The 24,115-nt window shown below is 61.1% G+C and overlaps 1 protein-coding gene across 1 annotated transcript; it reads left to right on the top strand.

Annotated features, from left to right (window-relative positions):
- The first annotated feature begins 6 nt into the window (after positions 1–6).
- LOC140193243 (DPY30 domain-containing protein 1-like) lies at positions 7–21,194 on the top strand. The gene is made up of 4 exons (XM_072250635.1): positions 7–24; positions 11,131–11,295; positions 18,728–18,847; positions 21,075–21,194. Exons 2-4 carry the CDS (start codon positions 11,149–11,151, stop codon positions 21,192–21,194), a joined length of 387 nt encoding a protein of 128 aa, XP_072106736.1. The 5' UTR covers positions 7–24; positions 11,131–11,148.
- The last annotated feature ends 2,921 nt before the right edge of the window (positions 21,195–24,115 follow it).

Raw genomic sequence — 24,115 nt, forward strand, 5'->3', positions numbered from 1 at the left:
CCGGCGATCGGCTGGAGAGAGAGGGTGAGGGAGGCAGGGAGAATGAGGGAAGGTGGGGGAACGGTGGGAGTGGGGTAGGGGAGGGGGGGAGGGGGTAGGGGAGGGCGGAGGGGGGAGGGGGGAGGGGGGAGAGGGGAGCGGGAGTGGGGTAGGGGAGGGGGAGAGGAGAAGGGAACGGGTGAGGGACACTATCGCTCTGCAGTTCCCTCGGGTCTTTGCCCGTTGTGACTCCCGACACCCCTCCCCCTCTCCCCTCCCCCCTCTCCTACCCTCACCCTCCCCTTCCCCCCTCCCCCTACCCCCTCCTCCCCTACCCCATCAACCTCTCCCATCCTCACCCTCTCCTTCCCATCAATCCCCTCCTCCCCATGACACTCTCCTCCCCTCCCCCATCACCCTCTCCTACCCTCACCCTCTCCTCCCCCTCTCCCCTCCCCCTCCTCTCCTCCCCCCTCAACCTCTCCTACCCTCACCCTCCCCTTCCCCCCTCCCCCTCTCCCCTCCCCCTCTCCCCTCCCCCTCCCCTCCCCCTCCCATCACTCTCTCCTACCCTCATCCTCTCCTTCCCATCAACCCCTTCCTCCTCCCCTCCCCCATCACCTCTCCTACCCATCAACCCCCTCCTCCCCCATCACCCTCTCCTACCCTCCCCCTCCTTCCCATCAACCCCCTCCCCATGACCCTCTCCTACCCTCACCCTCTCCTTCTTCCCATCAACCCCCTCCTCCTCCCCTCCCCTCCCCCATCAACCTCTCCTACCCATCAACCCCCTCCTCCCCCATCACCCTCTCCTCCCCTCCCCCTCCTTCCCATCAACCCCCTCCTCCCCCTCCTCCCCTCCCCATCAACCTCTCCTACCCATCAACCCCCTCCTCCCCATGACCCTCTCCTACCCTCCCCTCTCCTTCCCATCAACCCCCTCCTCATCACCCTCTCCTACCCTCCCCCCTCCTTCCCATCAACCCCCTCCTCCCTATGACCCTCTCCTCCCCTCCCCTCTCCTTCCCATCAACCCCCTCCCCATCACCCTCTCCTACCCTCCCCCTCCTTCCCATCAACCCCCTCCTCCTCATGACCCTCTCCTCCCCTCCCCCTCCTTCCCATCAACCCCCCCTCCCCATGACCCTCTCCTCCCCTCCCCCTCCTTCCCATCAACCCCCTCCTCCTCATGACCCTCTCCTACCCTCACCCTCTCCTTCCCATCAACCCCCTCCTCCTCCTCCTCCCCTCCCCCATCAACCTCTCCTACCCAACAACCCCCTCCTCCTCCCCTCCCCCATCAACCTCTCCTACCCATCAACCCCCTCCTCCCCCATCACCCTCTCCTACCCTCCCCCTCCTTCCCATCAACCCCCTCCCCATGACCCTCTCCTACCCTCACCCTCTCCTTCCCATCAACCCCCTCCTCCTCCCCTCCCCTCCCCCATCAACCTCTCCTACCCATCAACCCCCTCCTCCCCCATCACCCTCTCCTCCCCTCCCCCTCCTTCCCATCAACCCCCTCCTCCCCCTCCTCCCCTTCCCATCAACCTCTCCTACCCATCAACCCCCTCCTCCCCATGACCCTCTCCTACCCTCACCCTCTCCGTCCCATCAACGCCCTCCTCCTCCCCCTCTCCTACCCTCACCCTCTCCTTCCCATCAACCCCCTCCTCCCTATGACCCTCTCCTACCCTCCCCTCTCCTTCCCATCAACCCCCCTCCCCATCACCCTCTCCTCCCCTCCCCTCTCCTTCCATCAACCCCCTCCTCCCCATGACCCTCTCCTACCCTCACCCTCCTTCCCATCAACCCCCTCCTCCCCATGACCCTCTCCTCCCCTCCCCTCTCCTTCCCATCAACCCCCTCCCCATCACCCTCTCCTACCCTCACCCTCCTTCCCATCAACCCCATCCTCCCCATGACCCTCTCCTACCCTCTCCCTCCTTCCCATCAACCCCCTCCTCCCCATGACCCTCTCCTCCCCTCCCCCTCCTTCCCATCAACCCCCTCCTCCCCTCCCCTCTCCTTCCCATCAACCCCCTCCTCCTCATGACCCTCTCCTCCCCTCCCCCTCCTTCCCATCAACCCCCTCCCCATCACCCTCTCCTACCCTCACCCTCCTTCCCATCAACCCCCTCCTCCCCATGACCCTCTCCTACCCTCTCCCTCCTTCCCATCAACCCCCCTCCTCCCCATGACCCTCTCCTCCCCTCCCCTCTCCTTCCCATCAATCCCCTCCCCATCACCCTCTCCTACCCTCCCCCCTCCTTCCCATCAATCCTCTCCTCCCCATGACCCTCTCCTACCCTCCCCTCTCCTTCCCATCAATCCCCTCCTCCCCATGACCCTCTCCTCTCCTCCCCTCTCCTTCCCATCAACCCCATCCTCCCCATGACCCTCTCCTACCCTCACCCTCCTTCCCATCAACCCCCTCCTCCCCATGACCCTCTCCTCCCCTCCCCTCTCCTTCCCATCAACCCCCTCCCCATGACCCTCTCCTACCCTCACCCTCCTTCCCATCAACCCCCCTCCTCCCCATGACCCTCTCCTACCCTCTCCCTCCTTCCCATCAACCCCCCTCCTCCCCATGACCCTCTCCTCCCCTCCCCTCTCCTTCCCATCAATCCCCTCCCCATCACCCTCTCCTACCCTCCCCCCCTCCTTCCCATCAATCCTCTCCTCCCCATGACCCTCTCCTACCCTCCCCTCTCCTTCCCATCAATCCCCTCCTCCCCATGACCCTCTCCTCTCCTCCCCTCTCCTTCCCATCAACCCCATCCTCCCATGACCCTCTCCTACCCTCCCCTCTCCTTCCCATCAACCCCCTCCCCATCACCCTCTCCTACCCTCCCCTCTCCTTCCCATCAACCCCATCCTCCCCATGACCCTCTCCTACCCTCACCCCCCTCCTTCCCATCAACCCCCTCCCCCATCACCCTCTCCTACCCTCACCCTCTCCTTCCCATCAACCCCCTCCTCCCCATGACCCTCTCCTACCCTCTCCCTCCTTCCCATCAACCCCCTCCTCCTCCTCCTCCCCTTCCCATCAACCCCCTCCTCCTCATGACCCTCTCCTACCCTCACCCTCTCCTTCCCATCAACCCCCTCCCCATCACCCTCTCCTCCCCTCCCCTCTCCTTCCCATCAACCCCCTCCTCCCCATGACCCTCTCCTACCCTCACCCTCCTTCCCATCAACCCCCTCCTCCCCATGACCCTCTCCTCCCCTCCCCTCTCCTTCCCATCAACCCCCTCCCCATCACCCTCTCCTACCCTCACCCTCCTTCCCATCAACCCCATCCTCCCCATGACCCTCTCCTACCCTCTCCCTCCTTCCCATCAACCCCCTCCTCCCCATGACCCTCTCCTCCCCTCCCCCTCCTTCCCATCAACCCCCTCCTCCCCTCCCCTCTCCTTCCCATCAACCCCCTCCTCCTCATGACCCTCTCCTCCCCTCCCCCTCCTTCCATCAACCCCCTCCCCATCACCCTCTCCTACCCTCACCCTCCTTCCCATCAACCCCCTCCTCCCCATGACCCTCTCCTACCCTCTCCCTCCTTCCCATCAACCCCCTCCTCCCCATGACCCTCTCCTCCCCTCCCCTCTCCTTCCCATCAATCCCCTCCCCATCACCCTCTCCTACCCTCCCCCCTCCTTCCCATCAATCCTCTCCTCCCCATGACCCTCTCCTACCCTCCCCTCTCCTTCCCATCAACCCCCTCCCCATCACCCTCTCCTACCCTCCCCTCTCCTTCCCATCAACCCCATCCTCCCCATGACCCTCTCCTACCCTCACCCCCTCCTTCCCATCAACCCCCTCCTCCCCATGACCCTCTCCTCCCCTCCCCCTCCTTCCCATCAACCCCCTCCTCCTCCTCCTCCCCTCCCCCATCAACCTCTCCTTCCCATCAACCCCCTCCTCCCCATGACCCTCTCCTACCCTCTCCCTCCTTCCCATCAACCCCCTCCCCATCACCCTCTCCTACCCTCACCCTCCTTCCCATCAACCCCCTCCTCCCCATGACCCTCTCCTACCCTCCCCCTCCTTCCCATCAACCCCCTCCTCCCCATGACCCTCTCCTCCCCTCCCCTCTCCTTCCCATCAACCCCCTCCCCCATCACCCTCTCCTACCCTCACCCTCTCCTTCCCATCAACCCCCTCCTCCCCCTCCTCCCCTCCCCATCAACCTCTCCTACCCATCAACCCCCTCCTCCCCATGACCCTCTCCTCCCCTCCCCTCTCCTTCCCATCAACCCCCTCCTCATCACCCTCTCCTACCCTCCCCCTCCTTCCCATCAACCCCCTCCTCCCCATGACCCTCTCCTCCCCTCCCCTCTCCTTCCCATCAACCCCCTCCCCATCACCCTCTCCTACCCTCCCCCTCCTTCCCATCAACCCCCTCCTCCTCCCCTCCCCTCCCCCATCAACCTCTCCTTCCCATCAACCCCCTCCTCCCCATCACCCTCTCCTCCCCTCCCCCTCCTTCCCATCAACCCCCTCCTCCCCATGACCCTCTCCTACCCTCCCCTCTCCTTCCCATCAACCCCCTCCCCCATCACCCTCTCCTACCCTCCCCCTCCTTCCCATCAACCCCCTCCTCCCCATCACCCTCTCCTACCCTCCCCCTCCTTCCATCAACCCCCTCCTCCTTCTCCTACACTCCCCAATCGACCTCTCCTTCCCATCAACCCCCTCCTCCCCATGACCCTCTCCTACCCTCCCCTCTCCTTCCCATCAACCCCCTCCCCCATCACCCTCTCCTACCCTCCCTCTCCTTCCCATCAACCCCCTCCTCCCCATGACCCTCTCCTACCCTCTCCCTCCTTCCCATCAACCCCCTCCTCCCCATGACCCTCTCCTCCCCTCCCCCTCCTTCCCATCAACCCCCTCCTCCTCCTCCTACACTCCCCAATCGACTCCTTCCCATCAACCCCCTCCTCCCCATGACCCTCTCCTACCCTCACCCTCTCCTTCCCATCAATCCCCTCCTCCCCATGACCCTCTCCTCTCCTCCCCTCTCCTTCCCATCAACCCCCTCCTCCCCATGACCCTCTCCTCCCCTCCCCTTCCCATCAACCCCCTCCCCATCACCCTCTCCTTCCCATCAACCCCCTCCCCCTCCTCCCCTCCCCAATCAACCTCTCCTTCCCATCAACCCCCTCCTCCCCATGACCCTCTCCTCCCCTCCCCTCTCCTTCCCATCAATCCCCTCCTCCTCCCCTCCCCTCCTCCATCAACCTCTCCTACCCATAAACCCTCTCCTCCCCTCCCCCTCCTTCCCATCAACCCCCTCCCCATCACCCTCTCCTACCCTCCCCTCTCCTTCCCATCAACCCCCCTCCTCCTCATGACCCTCTCCTCCCCTCCCCTCTCCTTCCCATCAATCCCCTCCCCCATCACCCTCTCCTACCCTCACCCTCCTTCCCATCAACCCCATCCTCCCCATGACCCTCTCCTACCCTCACCCTCCTTCCCATCAACCCCCTCCCCCATCACCCTCTCCTCCCCTCCCCCTCCTTCCCATCAACCCCCTCCTCCCCATGACCCTCTCCTACCCTCCCCTCTCCTTCCCATCAACCCATCCTCCCCATGACCCCTCTCCTACCCTCACCCTCCTTCCCATCAACCCCCTCCCCCCATCACCCTCTCCTACCCTCACCCTCCTTCCCATCAACCCCCTCCTCCCCATGACCCTCTCCTCCCCTCCCCCTCCTTCCCATCAACCCCCTCCTCCTCCTCCTACACTCCCCAATCGACTCCTTCCCATCAACCCCCTCCTCCCCATGACCCTCTCCTACCCTCACCCTCTCCTTCCCATCAATCCCCTCCTCCCCATGACCCTCTCCTCTCCTCCCCTCTCCTTCCCATCAACCCCCTCCTCCCCATGACCCTCTCCTCCCCTCCCCTTCCCATCAACCCCCTCCCCATCACCCTCTCCTTCCCATCAACCCCCTCCCCCTCCTCCCCTCCCCAATCACCCTCTCCTTCCCATCAACCCCCTCCTCCCCATGACCCTCTCCTCCCCTCCCCTCTCCTTCCCATCAATCCCCTCCTCCTCCCCTCCCCTCCTCCATCAACCTCTCCTACCCATCAACCCTCTCCTCCCCTCCCCCTCCTTCCCATCAACCCCCTCCCCATCACCCTCTCCTACCCTCCCCTCTCCTTCCCATCAACCCCCTCCTCCCCATGACCCTCTCCTCCCCTCCCCTCTCCTTCCCATCAATCCCCTCCCCCATCACCCTCTCCTACCCTCACCCTCACCCTCTCCTTCCCATCAACCCCCTCCTCCTCCCCTCCCCCTCCCCCCATCAACCTCTCCTACCCATCAACCCCCCTCCTCCCCCATCACCCTCTCCTCCCCTCCCCCTCCTTCCCATCAACCCCCTCCTCCTCCTCCTCCCCTCCCCCATCAACCTCTCCTTCCCATCAACCCCCTCCTCCCCATCACCCTCTCCTACCCTCACCCTCTCCGTCCCATCAACGCCCTCCTCCTCCCCCTCTCCCCTCCTCCCCTCCCCCCTCAACCTCTCCTACCCTCACCCTCTCCTTCCCATCAACCGCCTCCCCCTCCTCCCCTCCCCAATCAACCTCTCCTCCCCATCAACCCCCTCCTCCCCATGACCCTCTCCTACCCTCCCCCTCCTTCCCATCAACCCCCTCCTCCCCATGACCCTCTCCTACCCTCTCCCTCCTTCCCATCAACCCCCTCCCCATCACCCTCTCCTCCCCTCCCCTCTCCTTCCCATCAACCCCCTCCCCCATCACCCTCTCCTACCCTCCCTCTCCTTCCCATCAACCCCCTCCTCCCCATGACCCTCTCCTACCCTCTCCCTCCTTCCCATCAACCCCCTCCTCCCCATGACCCTCTCCTCCCCTCCCCCTCCTTCCCATCAACCCCCTCCTCCTCCTCCTACACTCCCCAATCGACTCCTTCCCATCAACCCCCTCCTCCCCATGACCCTCTCCTACCCTCACCCTCTCCTTCCCATCAATCCCCTCCTCCCCATGACCCTCTCCTCTCCTCCCCTCTCCTTCCCATCAACCCCCTCCTCCCCATGACCCTCTCCTCCCCTCCCCTTCCCATCAACCCCCTCCCCATCACCCTCTCCTTCCCATCAACCCCCTCCCCCTCCTCCCCTCCCCAATCAACCTCTCCTTCCCATCAACCCCCTCCTCCCCATGACCCTCTCCTCCCCTCCCCTCTCCTTCCCATCAATCCCCTCCTCCTCCCCTCCCCTCCTCCATCAACCTCTCCTACCCATCAACCCTCTCCTCCCCTCCCCCTCCTTCCCATCAACCCCCTCCCCATCACCCTCTCCTACCCTCCCCTCTCCTTCCCATCAACCCCCTCCTCCCCATGACCCTCTCCTCCCCTCCCCTCTCCTTCCCATCAACCCCCTCCTCCCCATGACCCTCTCCTCCCCTCCCCTCTCCTTCCCATCAACCCCCTCCCCATCACCCTCTCCTACCCTCCCCCTCCTTCCCATCAACCCCCTCCCCATCACCCTCTCCTACCCTCTCCCTCCTTCCCATCAACCCCCCTCCTCCTCATGACCCTCTCCTACCCTCACCCTCCTTCCCATCAACCCCCTCCTCCCCATGACCCTCTCCTCCCCTCCCCCTCCTTCCCATCAACCCCCTCCTCCTCCTCCTACACTCCCCAATCGACTCCTTCCCATCAACCCCCTCCTCCCCATGACCCTCTCCTACCCTCACCCTCTCCTTCCCATCAATCCCCTCCTCCCCATGACCCTCTCCTCTCCTCCCCTCTCCTTCCCATCAACCCCCTCCTCCCCATGACCCTCTCCTCCCCTCCCCTTCCCATCAACCCCCTCCCCATCACCCTCTCCTTCCCATCAACCCCCTCCCCCTCCTCCCCTCCCCAATCAACCTCTCCTTCCCATCAACCCCCCTCCTCCCCATGACCCTCTCCTCCCCTCCCCTCTCCTTCCCATCAATCCCCTCCTCCTCCCCTCCCCTCCTCCATCAACCTCTCCTACCCATCAACCCTCTCCTCCCCTCCCCCTCCTTCCCTCAACCACCCCCTCCCCATCACCCTCTCCTACCCTCCCCTCTCCTTCCCATCAACCCCCTCCTCCCCATGACCCTCTCCTCCCCTCCCCTCTCCTTCCCATCAATCCCCTCCCCCATCACCCTCTCCTACCCTCACCCTCACCCTCTCCTTCCCATCAACCCCCTCCTCCTCCCCTCCCCTCCCCCATCAACCTCTCCTACCCATCAACCCCCTCCTCCCCCATCACCCTCTCCTCCCCTCCCCCTCCTTCCCATCAACCCCCTCCTCCTCCTCCTCCCCTCCCCCATCAACCTCTCCTTCCCATCAACCCCCTCCTCCCCATCACCCTCTCCTACCCTCACCCTCTCCGTCCCATCAACGCCCTCCTCCTCCCCCTCTCCCCTCCTCCCCTCCCCCCTCAACCTCTCCTACCCTCACCCTCTCCTTCCCATCAACCGCCTCCCCCTCCTCCCCTCCCCAATCAACCTCTCCTCCCCATCAACCCCCTCCTCCCATGACCCTCTCCTACCCTCCCCCTCCTTCCCATCAACCCCCTCCTCCCCATGACCCTCTCCTCCCCTCTCCCTCCTTCCCATCAACCCCCTCCCCCATCACCCTCTCCTACCCTCACCCTCCTTCCCATCAACCCCCTCCTCCCCATGACCCTCTCCTCCCCTCCCCTCTCCTTCCCATCAACCCCCTCCCCATCACCCTCTCCTACCCTCCCCCCTCCTTCCCATCAACCCCCTCCTCCCCATCACCCTCTCCTACCCTCTCCCTCCTTCCCATCAACCCCCTCCTCCCCATGACCCTCTCCTCCCCTCCCCCTCCTTCCCATCAACCCCCTCCTCCCCATCACCCTCTCCTACCCTCCCCTCTCCTTCCCATCAACCCCCTCCTCCCCCATGACCCTCTCCTACCCTCTCCCTCCTTCCCATCAACCCCCTCCTCCCCATGACCCTCTCCTACCCTCCCCTCTCCTTCCCATCAACCCCCTCCTCCCCATGACCCTCTCCTCCCCTCTCCCTCCTTCCCATCAACCCCCTCCCCCATCACCCTCTCCTACCCTCACCCTCCTTCCCATCAACCCCCTCCTCCCCATGACCCTCTCCTACCCTCCCCTCTCCTTCCCATCAACCCCCTCCTCCCCATGACCCTCTCCTCCCCTCCCCTCTCCTTCCCATCAACCCCCTCCTCCCCATCACCCTCTCCTACTCTCACCCTCTCCTTCCCATCAACCCCCTCCTCCCCCTCCTCCCCTTCCCATCAACCTCTCCTACCCATCAACCCCCTCCTCCCCATGACCCTCTCCTCCCCTCCCCTCTCCTTCCCATCAACCCCCTCCTCCCCATGACCCTCTCCTTCCCATCAACCTCTCCTACCCATCAACCCCCTCCTCCCCATGACCCTCTCCTACCCTCACCCTCTCCTTCCCATCAACCCCCTCCTCCCCATGACCCTCTCCTACCCTCACCCTCTCCTTCCCATCAACCTCTCCTACCCATCAACCCCCTCCTCCCCATGACCCTCTCCTACCCTCTCCCTCCTTCCCATCAACCCCCTCCCCCATCACCCTCTCCTACCCTCACCCTCTCCTTCCCATCAACCCCCTCCTCCTCCTCCTACACTCCCCAATCGACCTCTCCTTCCCATCAACCCCCTCCTCCCCATGACCCTCTCCTACCCTCACCCTCTCCTTCCCATCAATCCCCTCCTCCCCATGACCCTCTCCTCCCCTCCCCTCTCCTTCCCATCAACCCCCTCCTCCCCATGACCCTCTCCTCCCCTTCCCCTCCCCTCTCCTTCCCATCAATCCCCTCCTCCTCATGACCCTCTCCTCCCCTCCCCTCTCCTTCCCATCAACCCCCTCCTCCCCTCCCCTCTCCTTCCCATCAACCCCCTCCTCCTCATGACCCTCTCCTCCCCTCACCCTCTCCGTCCCATCAACCCCTCCCATCACCCTCTCCCCCTCCCTCTCCATCACCCCCTCCCCTCCTCCCTCACCCCTCTCCTTCCCATCAACCCCTCCCCATCCCCCTCCTCCCCTCCCAACCGTCTCCTTCCCATCAACCCCCTCCTCCCCATGACCCTCTCCTCCCCTCCCCTCTCCTTCCCATCAACCCCCTCCTCCCCATGACCCTCTCCTCCCCTCCCCTCTCCTTCCCATCAATCCCCCTCCTCCCATGACCCTCTCCTACCCTCCCCCTCCTTCCCATCAACCCCCTCCCCCATCACCCTCTCCTACCCTCACCCTCTCCTTCCCATCAACCCCCTCCTCCTCCTCCTACACTCCCCATCGACCCTCTCCTTCCCATCAACCCCCTCCTCCCTCATGACCCTCTCCTACCCTCACCCTCCTTCCCATCAATCCCCTCCTCCCCATGACTCCCCTCCTCCCCATGACCCTCTCCTCCCCTCCCCTTCCATCAACCCCCTCCCCATCACCCTCTCCTACCCTCACCCTCTCCTTCCCATCAACCCCCTCCCCCTCCTCCCCTCCCCAATCAACCTCTCCTTCCCATCAACCCCCCTCCTCCCCATGACCCTCTCCTCCCCTCCCCTCTCCTTCCCATCAACCCCCTCCTCCCCATGACCCTCTCCCTCCCCTCCCCTCTCCTTCCCATCAACCCCCTCCCCCATCACCCTCTCCTACCCTCCTCCTCCTTCCCATCAACCCCCTCCTCCCCATGACCTGACCCTCTCCTCCCCACTCACCATCACCCTCTCCTCCCCTCCCCCCTCCCTATCACCCCTCTCCTACCCATCCCTCCCCACTCACCATCACCCCCCTCCTTCCCATCAATCCCCTCCTCCATCACTCCCTCCTCCCCATCACCCCTTCTCCTCATCTCTCCCCATCCCACCCTTCCATTTCCACCCCTCTCCTCCTCTCCCTTCATCCCTCTCTCACCCTCCACCCTCCACCCTCTCCTCACCCTCCTCCTCCTCCTCACCTCTCCACAGCCCCGGGAGCCCAGCGGACCCTCACCCCGACCCCTTCTAACTGCCAGCCCTCCCCCCGCCGGTTCCTCACCCTCACAACCTCCCCTGCCCTCCCCTCTCAAGGACGTTTGTGAGTGAGAGTGAAACCTCCCTCACCTGTGCTCTCTGACTCTCCTCTCTCTCTGCACCAGGACACCAGTGGGATCGTCATGGACTCCCAGTACCTGCGGGAGGTCCTGGGCACCTGCCTGACCCAGGGGCTGGCGGAGCTGGCACAGCGGCGGCCGCTGGATCCCATCGAGTACCTGGCCCACTGGCTCTACAAGTACAGGCAGAACCAGGGCATGGAGCTTCAGGTAGGTGTGTGGCACCTTGCTCCCCCCCCCCTCTCCCCCCCACCCGGGCACCATCCTGTCTCCACTGACCACGGCCCCGCACCCGCACAGTTAGAACACCAAACAGCCCAGGCCCTTCGGCCCACCTGATACCGTGCTGGCCCCCGGAGACGAGGAGGGATTTCTTCACCCAGGTGGTGGCAAAACTGGGGAAACCGTTGCCTCGGGCGGTTGTGGAGGCTGGGTCGCTGGGTTTTTGTCAGGCCGAGGTCGAGAGATTCTTGACTGGGCCTGGCGTGAGGGGATACAGGGAGACGGCAGGAGATTTGGGGGCTGAGGGGGAAAAGTGGGTCGGCCGCGATGAAATGGTCGATGGGCCAAACTGCCCAATTCTGCTCCTGGGTCTCATGGTCTTGTAAACCCAACCTACAATCACGCCCTCCACCCCTCCCCTATCCTCTCCCACACCCCTCACCCCTCCCCTATCCTCTCCCACATCCCTCACCCCCTCCACCCCTCCCCTATCCTCTCCCACACCCCTCACCCCTCCCCTATCCTCTCCCACACCACTCACCCCTCCCCTATCCTCTCCCACATCCCTCACCCCCTCCACCCCTCCCCTATCCTCTCCCACACCCCTCACCCCTCCCCTATCCTCCCCCACACCCCTCACGCCCTCCACCCCTCCCCTATCCTCTCCCACACTCCTCACCCCTCCCCTATCCTCTCCCACATCCCTCACCCCCTCCACCCCTCCCCTATCCTCTCCCACACCCCTCACCCCTCCCCTATCCTCTCCCACACCACTCACCCCTCCCCTATCCTCCCCCACACCCCTCACGCCCTCCACCCCTCCCCTATCCTCTCCCACACCCCTCACCCCTCCCCTATCCTCTCCCACATCCCTCACCCCCTCCACCCCTCCCCTATCCTCTCCCACACCCCTCACGCCCTCCACCCCTCCCCTATCTTCTCCCACACCCCTCATCCCTCCCCTATCCTCTCCCACACCACTCACCCCTCCCCTATCCTCTCCCACACCCCTCACCCCTCCCCTATCCTCTCCCACATCCCTCACGCCCTCCACCCCTCCCCTATCCTCTCCCACACCACTCACCCCTCCCCTATCCTCTCCCACACCCCTCACCCCTCCCCTATCCTCTCCCACATCCCTCACGCCCTCCACCCCTCCCCTATCCTCTCCCACACCCCTCACCCCCTCCACCCCTCCCCTATCCTCTCCCACACCCCTCACCCCTCCCCTATCCTCTCCCACACCCCTCACCCCTCCCCTATCCTCTCCCACATCCCTCACGCCCTCCACCCCTCCCCTATCCTCTCCCACACCCCTCACCCCTCCCCTATCCTCTCCCACACCCCTCACCCCTCCCCTATCCTCTCCCACATCCCTCACGCCCTCCACCCCTCCCCTATCCTCTCCCACACCCCTCACCCCTCCCCTATCCTCTCCCACACCCCTCACGCCCTCCACCCCTCCCCTATCCTCTCCCACACCCCTCACCCCTCCCCTATCCTCTCCCACACCCCTCACCCCTCCCCTATCCTCTCCCACATCCCTCACGCCCTCCACCCCTCCCCTATCCTCTCCCACACCACTCACCCCTCCCCTATCCTCCCCCACATCCCTCACCCCTCCCCTATCCTCTCCCACATCCCTCACCCCTCCCCTATCCTCTCCCACATCCCTCACCCCCTCCACCCCTCCCCTATCCTCTCCCACACCACTCACCCCTCCCCTATCCTCTCCCACATCCCTCACCCCCTCCACCCCTCCCCTATCCTCTCCCACACCCCTCACCCCTCCCCTATCCTCTCCCACACCCCTCACGCCCTCCACCCCTCCCCTATCCTCTCCCACACCCCTCACCCCTCCCCTATCCTCTCCCACATCCCTCACGCCCTCCACCCCTCCCCTATCCTCTCCCACACCACTCACACCTCCCCTATCCTCTCCCACATCCCTCACCCCCTCCACCCCTCCCCTATCCTCTCCCACACCCCTCACCCCTCCCCTATCCTCTCCCACACCCCTCACCCCCTCCACCCCTCCCCTATCCTCTCCCACACCCCTCACCCCTCCCCTATCCTCTCCCACATCCCTCACCCCCTCCACCCCTCCCCTATCCTCTCCCACACCCCTCACCCCTCCCCTATCCTCTCCCACACCCCTCACCCCCTCCACCCCTCCCCTATCCTCTCCCACACCCCTCACGCCCTCCACCCCTCTCCTATCCTCTCCCACACCCCTCATCCCTCCCCTATCCTCTCCCACACCCCTCACGCCCTCCACCCCTCCCCTATCCTCTCCCACACCCCTCACCCCTCCCCTATCCTCTCCCACATCCCTCACGCCCTCCACCCCTCCCCTATCCTCTCCCACATCCCTCACCCCCTCCACCCCTCCCCTATCGTCTCCCACACCCCTCATCCCTCCCCTATCCTCTCCCACACCCCTCACACCCTCCACCCCTCCCCTATCCTCTCCCACATCCCTCATCCCTCCCCTATCCTCTCCCACACCCCTCACGCCCTCCACCCCTCCCCTATCCTCTCCCACACCCCTCACCCCTCCCCTATCCTCTCCCACATCCCTCACGCCCTCCACCCCTCCCCTATCCTCTCCCACACCACTCACCCCTCCCCTATCCTCTCCCACATCCCTCACCCCCTCCACCCCTCCCCTATCCTCTCCCACACCCCTCACCCCTCCCCTATCCTCTCCCACACCCCTCACGCCCTCCACCCCTCCCCTATCCTCTCCCACACCCCTCACCCCCTCCACCCCTCCCCTATCCTCTCCCACACCCCTCACGCCCTCCACCCCTCCCCTATCCTCTCCCACACCCCTCACCCCTCCCCATCCTCTCCCACACCCCTCACGCCCTCCACCCCTCCCCTATCCTCTCCCACACCCCTCACCCCTCCCCTATCCTCTCCCACATCCCTCACGCCCTCCACCCCTCCCCTATCCTCTCCCACACCACTCACCCCTCCCCTATCCTCTCCCACATCCCTCACCCCCTCCACCCCTCCCCTATCCTCTCCCACACCCCTCACGCCCTCCACCCCTCCCCTATCCTCTCCCACACCCCTCACCCCTCCCCATCCTCTCCCACACCCCTCACGCCCTCCACCCCTCCCCTATCCTCTCCCACACCCCTCACCCCTCCCCTATCCTCTCCCACATCCCTCACGCCCTCCACCCCTCCCCTATCCTCTCCCACACCCTTCACCCCTCCCCTATCCTCTCCCACATCCCTCACGCCCTCCACCCCTCCCCTATCCTCTCCCACACCACTCACCCCTCCCCTATCCTCTCCCACACCCCTCACCCCCTCCACCCCTCCCCTATCCTCTCCCACACCCCTCACGCCCTCCACCCCTCCCCTATCTTCTCCCACACCCCTCATCCCTCCCCTATCCTCTCCCACACCCCTCACCCCTCCCCATCCTCTCCCACACCCCTCACCCCTCCCCTATCCTCTCCCACACCCCTCATGCCCTCCAGCCCTCCCCTATCCTCTCCCACACCCCTCACCCCTCCCCTATCCTCTCCCACACCCCACCCCCTCCACCCCTCCCCTATCCTCTCCCACACCCCTCACCCCTCCCCATCCTCTCCCACATCCCTTACGCCCTCCACCCCTCCCCTATCCTCTCCCACATCCCTCATCCCTCCCCTATCCTCTCCCACACCCCTCACGCCCTCCACCCCTCCCCTATCCTCTCCCACACCCCTCACCCCTCCCCTATCCTCTCCCACATCCCTCACGCCCTCCACCCCTCCCCTATCCTCTCCCACACCACTCACCCCTCCCCTATCCTCTCCCACATCCCTCACCCCCTCCACCCCTCCCCTATCCTCTCCCACACCCCTCACCCCTCCCCTATCCTCTCCCACACCCCTCACGCCCTCCACCCCTCCCCTATCCTCTCCCACACCCCTCACGCCCTCCACCCCTCCCCTATCCTCTCCCACACCCCTCACGCCCTCCACCCCTCCCCTATCCTCTCCCACACCCCTCACCCCTCCCCTATCCTCTCCCACATCCCTCACCCCCTCCACCCCTCCCCTATCCTCTCCCACACCCCTCACCCCTCCCCTATCCTCTCCCACACCCCTCACGCCCTCCACCCCTCCCCTATCCTCTCCCACACCCCTCACCCCTCCCCTATCCTCTCCCACACCCCTCACCCCTCCCCTATCCTCTCCCACATCCCTCACGCCCTCCACCCCTCCCCTATCCTCTCCCACATCCCTCATCCCTCCCCTATCCTCTCCCACACCCCTCACGCCCTCCACCCCTCCCCTATCCTCTCCCACACCCCTCACCCCTCCCCTATCCTCTCCCACACCCCACCCCCTCCACCCCTCCCCTATCCTCTCCCACACCCCTCACCCCTCCCCTATCCTCTCCCACACCCCTCACGCCCTCCACCCCTCCCCTATCCTCTCCCACACCCCTCACCCCTCCCCTATCCTCTCCCACATCCCTCACGCCCTCCACCCCTCCCCTATCCTCTCCCACACCCCTCACCCCTCCCCTATCCTCTCCCACACCCCTCACCCCTCCCCTATCCTCTCCCACATCCCTCACCCCCTCCACCCCTCCCCTATCCTCTCCCACACCCCTCACCCCTCCCCTATCCTCTCCCACACCCCTCACGCCCTCCACCCCTCCCCTATCCTCTCCCACACCCCACCCCCTCCACCCCTCCCCTATCGTCTCCCCTCCACACCTCCACTCCCCTCTCCTTACCCCCTCCACATCTCCACCTCCCCTCTCCCCCTCCACCTCCACCCCCACCTCACCTTCCCTCTCCTCACCCCCTCCACACCTCCCCTCTCCTCCACCCACTCACTCCTCCTCACTCCCTCCCCTCTCCCCTCCCCCTCACTCCTCCTTCACCCCTCCCGACGGTGAGGGACACTGTGTAGTCCTGCCTTTACCACTTCCGCTGGCAGATTGTTCTGCATGCCCAACGCTATCTCTGTGAGTGGGGAAAAGTCCCTTTTAAATCTTTCCCCTCTCACCTGGAGCAGTGTGACCAACCGCACTCACTTTGCCTCCATTTTCCCTTCCCCGCCCTCAAATTCACCGGGTCCATTTCCGACACCTCCCTCCCTCTTCCTCCGCCCCCCCCCCCCCCACCTCGGCCTTGCTGTCTCCATCTCTGGTGACGGCTCATTTACCGACATCTATAATAAACCCACTGACTCTCACAGCTGAGAGAAAACGTGCAGACGCTGGAGATCCAAAGCAACGGAGAGAGAACGCTGGAGGAACTCGGCCGGCCGGGCAGCATTTGCCGAAAAGAGTGAACGGTCGAGTTCTTGGGCCTCTCAGCAGCACTGGACTATACCACCCCGTCGCTTGTAAAAACGCCACCCCCTTCTCTCAGTTCCTCCGTCTCTGCTCTCGGGATGGGGCTTTTCATTCCAGGATGAAGGAGATGTCCTCCTGGTCAAAGAAAGGGGCTTCCTTTCCTCCAGCATCAACGGCATCTCTCCCATTTCACGCATTTCCTCCAACCTGAGGAACAACACCTTATATTCCGTCTGGGTAGCCTCCAACCTGATGGCATGAACATTGACTTCTCTAACTTCCGCTAATGCCCCACCTCCCCCTCGTACCCCATCCGTTATTTATTTTTATACACACATTCTCTCTCTCTCTCTCCTTTTTCTCCCTCTGTCCCTCTGACTATACCCCTTGCCCATCCTCTGGGTTCCCCCCCTCCCCCTTTTCTTTCTCCCTGGACCTCCTGTCCCATGATCCTCTCATATCCCTTTTGCCAATCACCTGTCCAGCTCTTGGCTCCATCCCTCCCCCTCCTGTCTTCTCCTATCATTTCAGATCTCCCCCTCCCACTGCCACTTGCAAATCTCTTACTAACTCTTCCTTCAGTTAGTCCTGACGAAGGGTCTCGGCCTGAAGCGTCGACTGTGCCTCTTCCTAGAGATGCTGCCTGGCCTGCTGCGTTCACCAGCAACTTTTATATGTGTTGCTTGAAATCTGCTCCTCAGTTTTTTCTTTTCTCCAGTCCTAACATAGAACATAGAATAGTACAGCACAGTACAGGCCCTTCCGCCCACAATGTAGTGCCGACCCTCAAACCCTGCCTCCCATATAAGCCCCCACCTTAGATTCCTCCATATACCCGTCTAGTAGTCTCTTAAACTTCACTAGTGTATCTGCCTCCACCACTGACTCAGGCAGTGCATTCCACGCACCAACTACTCTCTGAGTAAAAAACCTTCCTCTAATATTCCCCTTGAACTTCCCACCCCTTACCTTAAAGCCATGTCCTCTTGTATTGAGCAGTGGTGCCCTGGGGAAGAGGTGCTGGCTATCCACTCTATCTATTCCTCTTATTATCTTGTACACCTTTATCATGTCTCCTCTCATCCTCCTTCTTTCCAAAGAGTAAAGCCCTAGCTGCCTTAATCTCTGATCATAATCCATACTCTCTAAACCAGGCAGCATCCTGGTAAATCTCCTCTGTACCCTTTCCAATGCTTCCACATCCTTCCTATAGTGAGGCGACCAGAACTGGACACAGTACTCCAAGTGTGGCCTAACCAGACTTTTATAGAGCTGCATCATTACATCGCGACTCTTAAACTCTATCCCTCGACTTATGAAGGCTAACACCCCATAAGCTTTCTTAACTACCCTATCCACCTGTGAGGCAACTTTCAGGGATCTGTGGACATGTACCCGGAGATCCCTCTGGTCCTCCACACTACCAAGTATCCTGCCATTTACTTTGTACTCTGCCTTGGAGTTTGTCCTTCCAAAGTGTACCACCTCACACTTCTCTGGGTTGAACTCCATCTGCCACTTCTCAGCCCACTTCTGCATCCTATCAATGTCTCTCTGCAATCTTCGACAATCCTCTACACTATCTACAACACCACCGACCTTTGTGTCGTCTGCAAACTTGCCAACCCACCCTTCTACCCCCACATCCAGGTCGTTAATAAAAATCACGAAAAGTAGAGGTCCCAGAACAGATCCTTGTGGGACACCACCAGTCACAATCCTCCAATCTGAATGTACTCCCTCCACCACCACCCTCTGCCTTCTGCAGGCAAGCCTAACGAAGGGTCTCAGCCCGAAACGTCGACCACTCTTTCCCACAGACGCTGCTTGGCCTGCTGAGTTCCTCCAACATGTGTTGCTCTGGATTCCCAGCATCGGCAGATCGCCTCCTGTTTGCAATGACCCACACACCTTATGATTTTATAAACGTCTATTGGGTCACCCCTCAGCTCCAGGAGCCCCTCCACTCCCGCCTGCCCAGGGCCCCGTCGGTTCCGGCCAGTCCCTGGTCCCCACGCACACGCAGCGCGGGGTGGCGGTGCTGGACTCCGGAGGGAGGGGGTTCCCTTTCAGCACCAGCAGCTTTTTTCCTTCTTCCCCGGTAGGAGGAGAGGGAGGAAGAGGAGCTGGAGGAGGAGGCGAGGCTGCAGGCGCAGGAGGAGGCCTCCCAGCAGCAACTGAAAGCCGAGCTGGAGGAGATCGAGGAGCTGTACAGGAGCAGGGTGGTGAGCAGCTCTCTCCGCCCGCTCTGGGCAGGGGTCTGGGTGGGGGGGTCGGGGCTGGCGTGATCTGCCCCAAGTTGGGGGGGGGGGGGAGGTGCTGGGCGCCACAGCCGAGGAAGCCCACTGGTGCGTCCAACTCTTTCTCAGGGGTGGTGGGTTAAGGGAATGTGGCGTCTCTTCTCCCCCCCATGAATTCCCTTTTCTTTTTAAATCTTTTTATTAATTTTCAAAATTATAGACTCAATAACAAAGTTGGTACAAAGAGATTGGAATAATCTTAATTAGCATGTACAAAAAGGATTTTAAGTAACATAGGAATAATTGACTTCCAAACTCATAATGAAATTAGTCATAAAAAAAGAAATAAAAAGAAAAAATATATGTATAAACAAAAAAAATCCCCAAAAGAAAAAGAGAAAAAAAAAACCCCAAAAAAACAGAACAAAACAGGGCTAGACCAATACCTTGTATCAGACACGTTCAGTAATATCATCAGCTCCGCTCCTCTATCCATATAATTTAAGTTAGAAAGAAAAAGATTCGGAAAGGTCAGATTACATCATATGAAAATGTTGCACAAAAGGTTTCCAGGTATCTTCAAATTTAACCGAAGGGTCAAAAATATCACTTCTAATTCTTTCTAAATTTAAACTTAATATAGTTTGAGAAAGCCATTGGAAAGTAGTGGGAGGGTTCATTTCCTTCCACGCATTCCCACCAGGTTTTACAGTTTTGGACCACAGGGAGCTTCCCGTCCCAGCACGTCACGGGGGCCGGACCCCCGGTAAAGCAGAGTAGGGGGGGGTGATCAAGGGTTACGGGGGGGGTGGGGGGGGGAAGGCAGGTCGGTGGAGATGAGACCGCGGCCAGATCTGCCTTCATCTGATTGAATGGCCAAGCAGATGGCCCACTCCCACTCCTATTCCATATAACCATTGCAGCACGGAAACAGGCCATCTCGGCCCTTCTAGTCCGTGCCAAACTCCTACTCTCACCCAGTCCCACCGACCCGCACTCAGCCCATAACCCTCCATTCCTTTCCCGTCCATATATCTATCCAATTTAACTTTAAACGACAACATCGAACCTGCTTCAGCCACTTCTGCTGGAAGCTCGTTCCACACAGCTACCACTCTCTGAGTAAAGAAGTTCCCCCTCATGTTACCCCTAAACTTTTGCCCCTTAACTCTCAACTCATGTCCTCTTGTTTGAATCTCCCCCACTCTCAATGGAAAAAGCCTATCCACGTCAACTCTATCAATCCCCCTCATAAATTTAAAGCCCTCTATCAAGTCCCCCCTTAACCTTCTACGCTCCAAAGAATAAAGACCCAACTTGTTCAACCTTTCTCTGTAACTTAGGTCAGGGGTCCCCAACCTTTTTTGCACCGCAGACCGGTGTAATATTGACAATATTCTTTTGGACCGGCCGGCCGGGGTGGGGGGTGTTTAGGTAGCATTAAACTCATCTCAACATGTCTTTTACACTTGGGGTTGCCAACTTTCTCACTCCCAAGTAAGGGACAAAATTAGCAGTCAAATCCCGGGAATATTACCCTGGGAAAGACTACCATGACCATGAAGCCTTGAGTGGGCACCTGTGTGCACAATGCATGAAGTGCGCATGTGATGTGTGCATGCGCATACGTGCCGATTTTTCTCCCCCACAAATCGGTTTTGCCTTCATCTTCCCGACTATACTGTGCATACATTATTTCTACTTTATATAGGCTGTGTATTTATCATATCATTCCTGCTTTTACTATATGTCAGTGTTATTTATTTTCAGTTTTATGTGTTATTTGGTATGATTTGGTAGGTTATTTTTTGGTCTGGGAACACTCAAAAATTTTTCCAATATAAATTAATGATAATTGCCTCTTCGCTTCACACCATTTCAGCACGAACGGTTTCACAGGAACAGTCTTAGCGGGGGAAATACGGGACAAGGGCGGTCCCGCATGGGACAAACCAATTTAGCCCAATATACGGGATGTCCCGGCAAATACGGGACAGTTGGCAACCCCATGCTCAAGTTCAACAGTGCGTGACAGGAAGGAAAGGTGCAGCTGACTCGTATTGTTTTCTCATGGCCCAGTAGCGCATGCTTAGGTGATGAAACCCAGGCAACATTTTAGTAAATCTCCTCCGTACTCTCTCAATCTTGTGTAAAGAAGCGGGTATAATCAGAGATCCGACACCCACCCCGGTTATTCCCTCTCCCCCCCCAGCAGAACCATTGGGCAGCAGATACAAAAGCCCCAGAGCTCGCTACCACCAGGCTCGAGCGCAGCTTCTGCCCCCACCGGGGTAGCGACGCTGAACGGACCGGCCGCACGTCAGGGGCCTGAGGGCCCACGCCTCCCGGTTCAGCACCGCCCTCAGGCCCTTGATCCCGTCTGCAGGCACCCGGGCACCACCCCCCACCCCCCCACCCCTGCCCTGGGCCTTGTCCCTCCGCCGCCGCCGGTTTTTGCAGATTCCCTTTGCCCACGGCAAATGTCGACCCAGTGCAGGACCGCGGTGTTGCACAGGCCTTTCTGCCTTCCCTGAGGTGAGGTGAGTCCAGCCCCCCTCCATCCGCCTGCCTCTCCAAAGTGATGGAGATCTGCCCGCAAGCGGCTCCCTCCCGCCGGGCTCAGGGGCAACCCCCACCCCGCCATCTGATGGTTCCCCGGGTGGCGGGACGGAGAGGCGCTCCTCCCGAAAGGAGGCATCGGGCGCTCCTTCCCCCTCCACTGGCCTGCAGCTCACCCCCCGGGCACCTTCCCGACCCGAATGGCGTGAAGCCGTGGGCGGACGGTCGCACGAGCAGATCACAAGGTCCCGGTTACGCGACCGCGGACGCCAGGCAGGCCATCTCGGAAGATTATCGATAACGGGCCGGGGGTGGGGGTGGTGGGGGAGTGAGGGTCACCCAACCCATCCTGTGAAGACACCGCCCAGAAGGCGACGATGGCAAAAACCGTTTCTGTAGGGAGATTTGCCACGGACGAGCACGGTCAAATTGGACCGCGCATCGGCCACGTCGGGTGACGATGGCAGGGGTGGTTCCTCACGGCTTGATAAGCTCGCTCCACCTCCCAAACTTGACACCCCTGTCCGCCTGCACCGCTCTTTCTCTGTCACTACCCCACTTTATTCTGCATTCTGTCACTCTCTCCCTTTATTCCTGCGAGCACAGGGCCTTGCCAGGCATGACTAATACAAAGCCCTGCGAGTGTAGGAGGGGTGAGACTGCCGGCGGGGCAGCCTCGTGGCCTCGGTTGTTGCACGGACCAGGCCCCCGGCGCCAGGGCACCCCTTTTGCCTAACACCTGTCCAGCTCTTGGCTCCATCCCTCCCCCTCCTGTCTTCTCCTATCATTTTGGATCTCCCCCTCCCCCTCCCCCTCCCACTTTCAAATCCCTTACTCACTCTTCCTTCAGTTAGTCCTGACGAAGGGTCTTGGCCTGAAACGTCGACTGCACCTCTTCCAAGGATACAGCACCTGGGCTGGGACTTGACTAGGAGAGTGGGGCCAGGACAAGGAACTTGGAACTAGGAGCTTGGGCTTGGACTCCGAGCCAGACACTGGACAAGGACCCGAAACCTGGGTCTTGACTCGGGCTCGGACTCCAGAACTAGGCGAGGACAAGACGTGGCTATAGGACGAGGAGAGGCAACAGGACTGGACATGAGGCTCCTGGGCAGGACGAGGGAACCCCAACACCAGGCTGGGCAAGGCACTCCTGGGCTGAGCAAGACACACGGATAGGACAAGAACATAAAGCCGAAGCTTGGACAGGCCAAGGTTCTTGGATCATGTCTAGAACTGGACGAGACCCCAAAGCCTTGACTTGGTCAAGCGAGAGGCAGGAACGCAGAGTCTTGGTCAAGGGAGAGACAGGAACATGGAACACAGAGCCGGGACCCCTCCTTGGGAACAGGATGTAGGGCCGGGACTTATTACACAGAATGCAGAATATGATGAGACGGTTCCCAACACAGGGCAGTGGCAGACGGCCGGACCTACCTAGTGAAGGCGAGGACACAAAGACAGATCCCAACACTAGGTAGCAGCAAACGGCCAGACCTACCTGGCAAAGGCATGGACACAGAGACAGTTCAAAACAACGATAGACAGTTCCTTATCTTGCTCCGGCGATTGAAATTGACAGCGGTGCAGGCGAAGGTTACAGGCGAGGCAAGGGTTCAGTCACAGGTTGCAGTGGCAGGGCAAGACTTCAGGAGGAAGGGGCAGAGAAGGGATACAGACAGGGGGTATGGACAGGAACAATGCAGCAGCCAGAGGCTGAATCCTGAAGCTATTTATGAAGCCAGCCCAAACGAGAATTAGCTGCCTCAACAGAAACTGGGGAAAACTGGAAAACCTGAAATAAGGAACATGGACCAGACCGTGAACCGGAATGCGGACTTCACGGACTGGACCATGACAGCACTGGGTTGGGGAGGGGGGTTGCTGGAGAGCAGCGCCGACGGGAGGGGCCGTCGTCTAACCCGCGGGAGGCTGACCCAGCGCGAGATGGGCTACTGCTGCGTGCCTGCTCTTGCAGAGACATGGCTCCAGGCCACCGTCCCCCGTGCACCGTCAATCTCCAGGCCATGCCTGTCGGGGACTGGTGCGGATAGCTTGTTTGTGTGACTGCGCACGCAATTCTAATTGCATGTGCCGTGTGAATGCGTGGGGCCGCGTGTGCTGTGTGTGTGTGACTGCGTGTGGATGTGTATTTTGCGCGTTGGCCCTGGAAAGAAACACGGTCCCGTTTCGCTGCATTACGTCTGTGTGCACAAGTGGCAATGTCACGAGAAGTTTGAAGAGTGCTTGCAGGTCACCGAAGACTCTCGCAAATTTCTACAGGTGTTGTGCGGACAGCATTCCGACTGGTTGTATCACTGTCTGGTGTGGAGTGGGAGGTGGGGAGACACGCACGGCACGGGACTGTGAAAAAGCTGCAGAAAGTTGTAAACTCGGTCAGCTCCGTCACGGTCTCGTGCCTCCCCAGCAACCAGGACATTTTCAAAACGACAGTCTCCATCAGTCAGGGCCCCCACCACCCAGGACGCGCCCTCTTCCCATTACCACCATCAGAGAGGAGGTACAGGAGCCTGAAAACACACACTCAACGTTTCAGGAACAGCTTCTTCCCCCCCCGCCATCAGATTTCTGAACGGACAGTGAACCCACGAACATTACCTCACTATTTTTCTGCCCCTCCCTTTTTGCACGACGTTTTAACTTTATTTTTGTATGTATACTTACTGTACTTTG

Source organism: Mobula birostris, unplaced genomic scaffold, assembly GCF_030028105.1.
Source record: "Mobula birostris isolate sMobBir1 unplaced genomic scaffold, sMobBir1.hap1 scaffold_4704, whole genome shotgun sequence".
Taxonomy (NCBI): Eukaryota; Metazoa; Chordata; class Chondrichthyes; order Myliobatiformes; family Myliobatidae; genus Mobula; species Mobula birostris.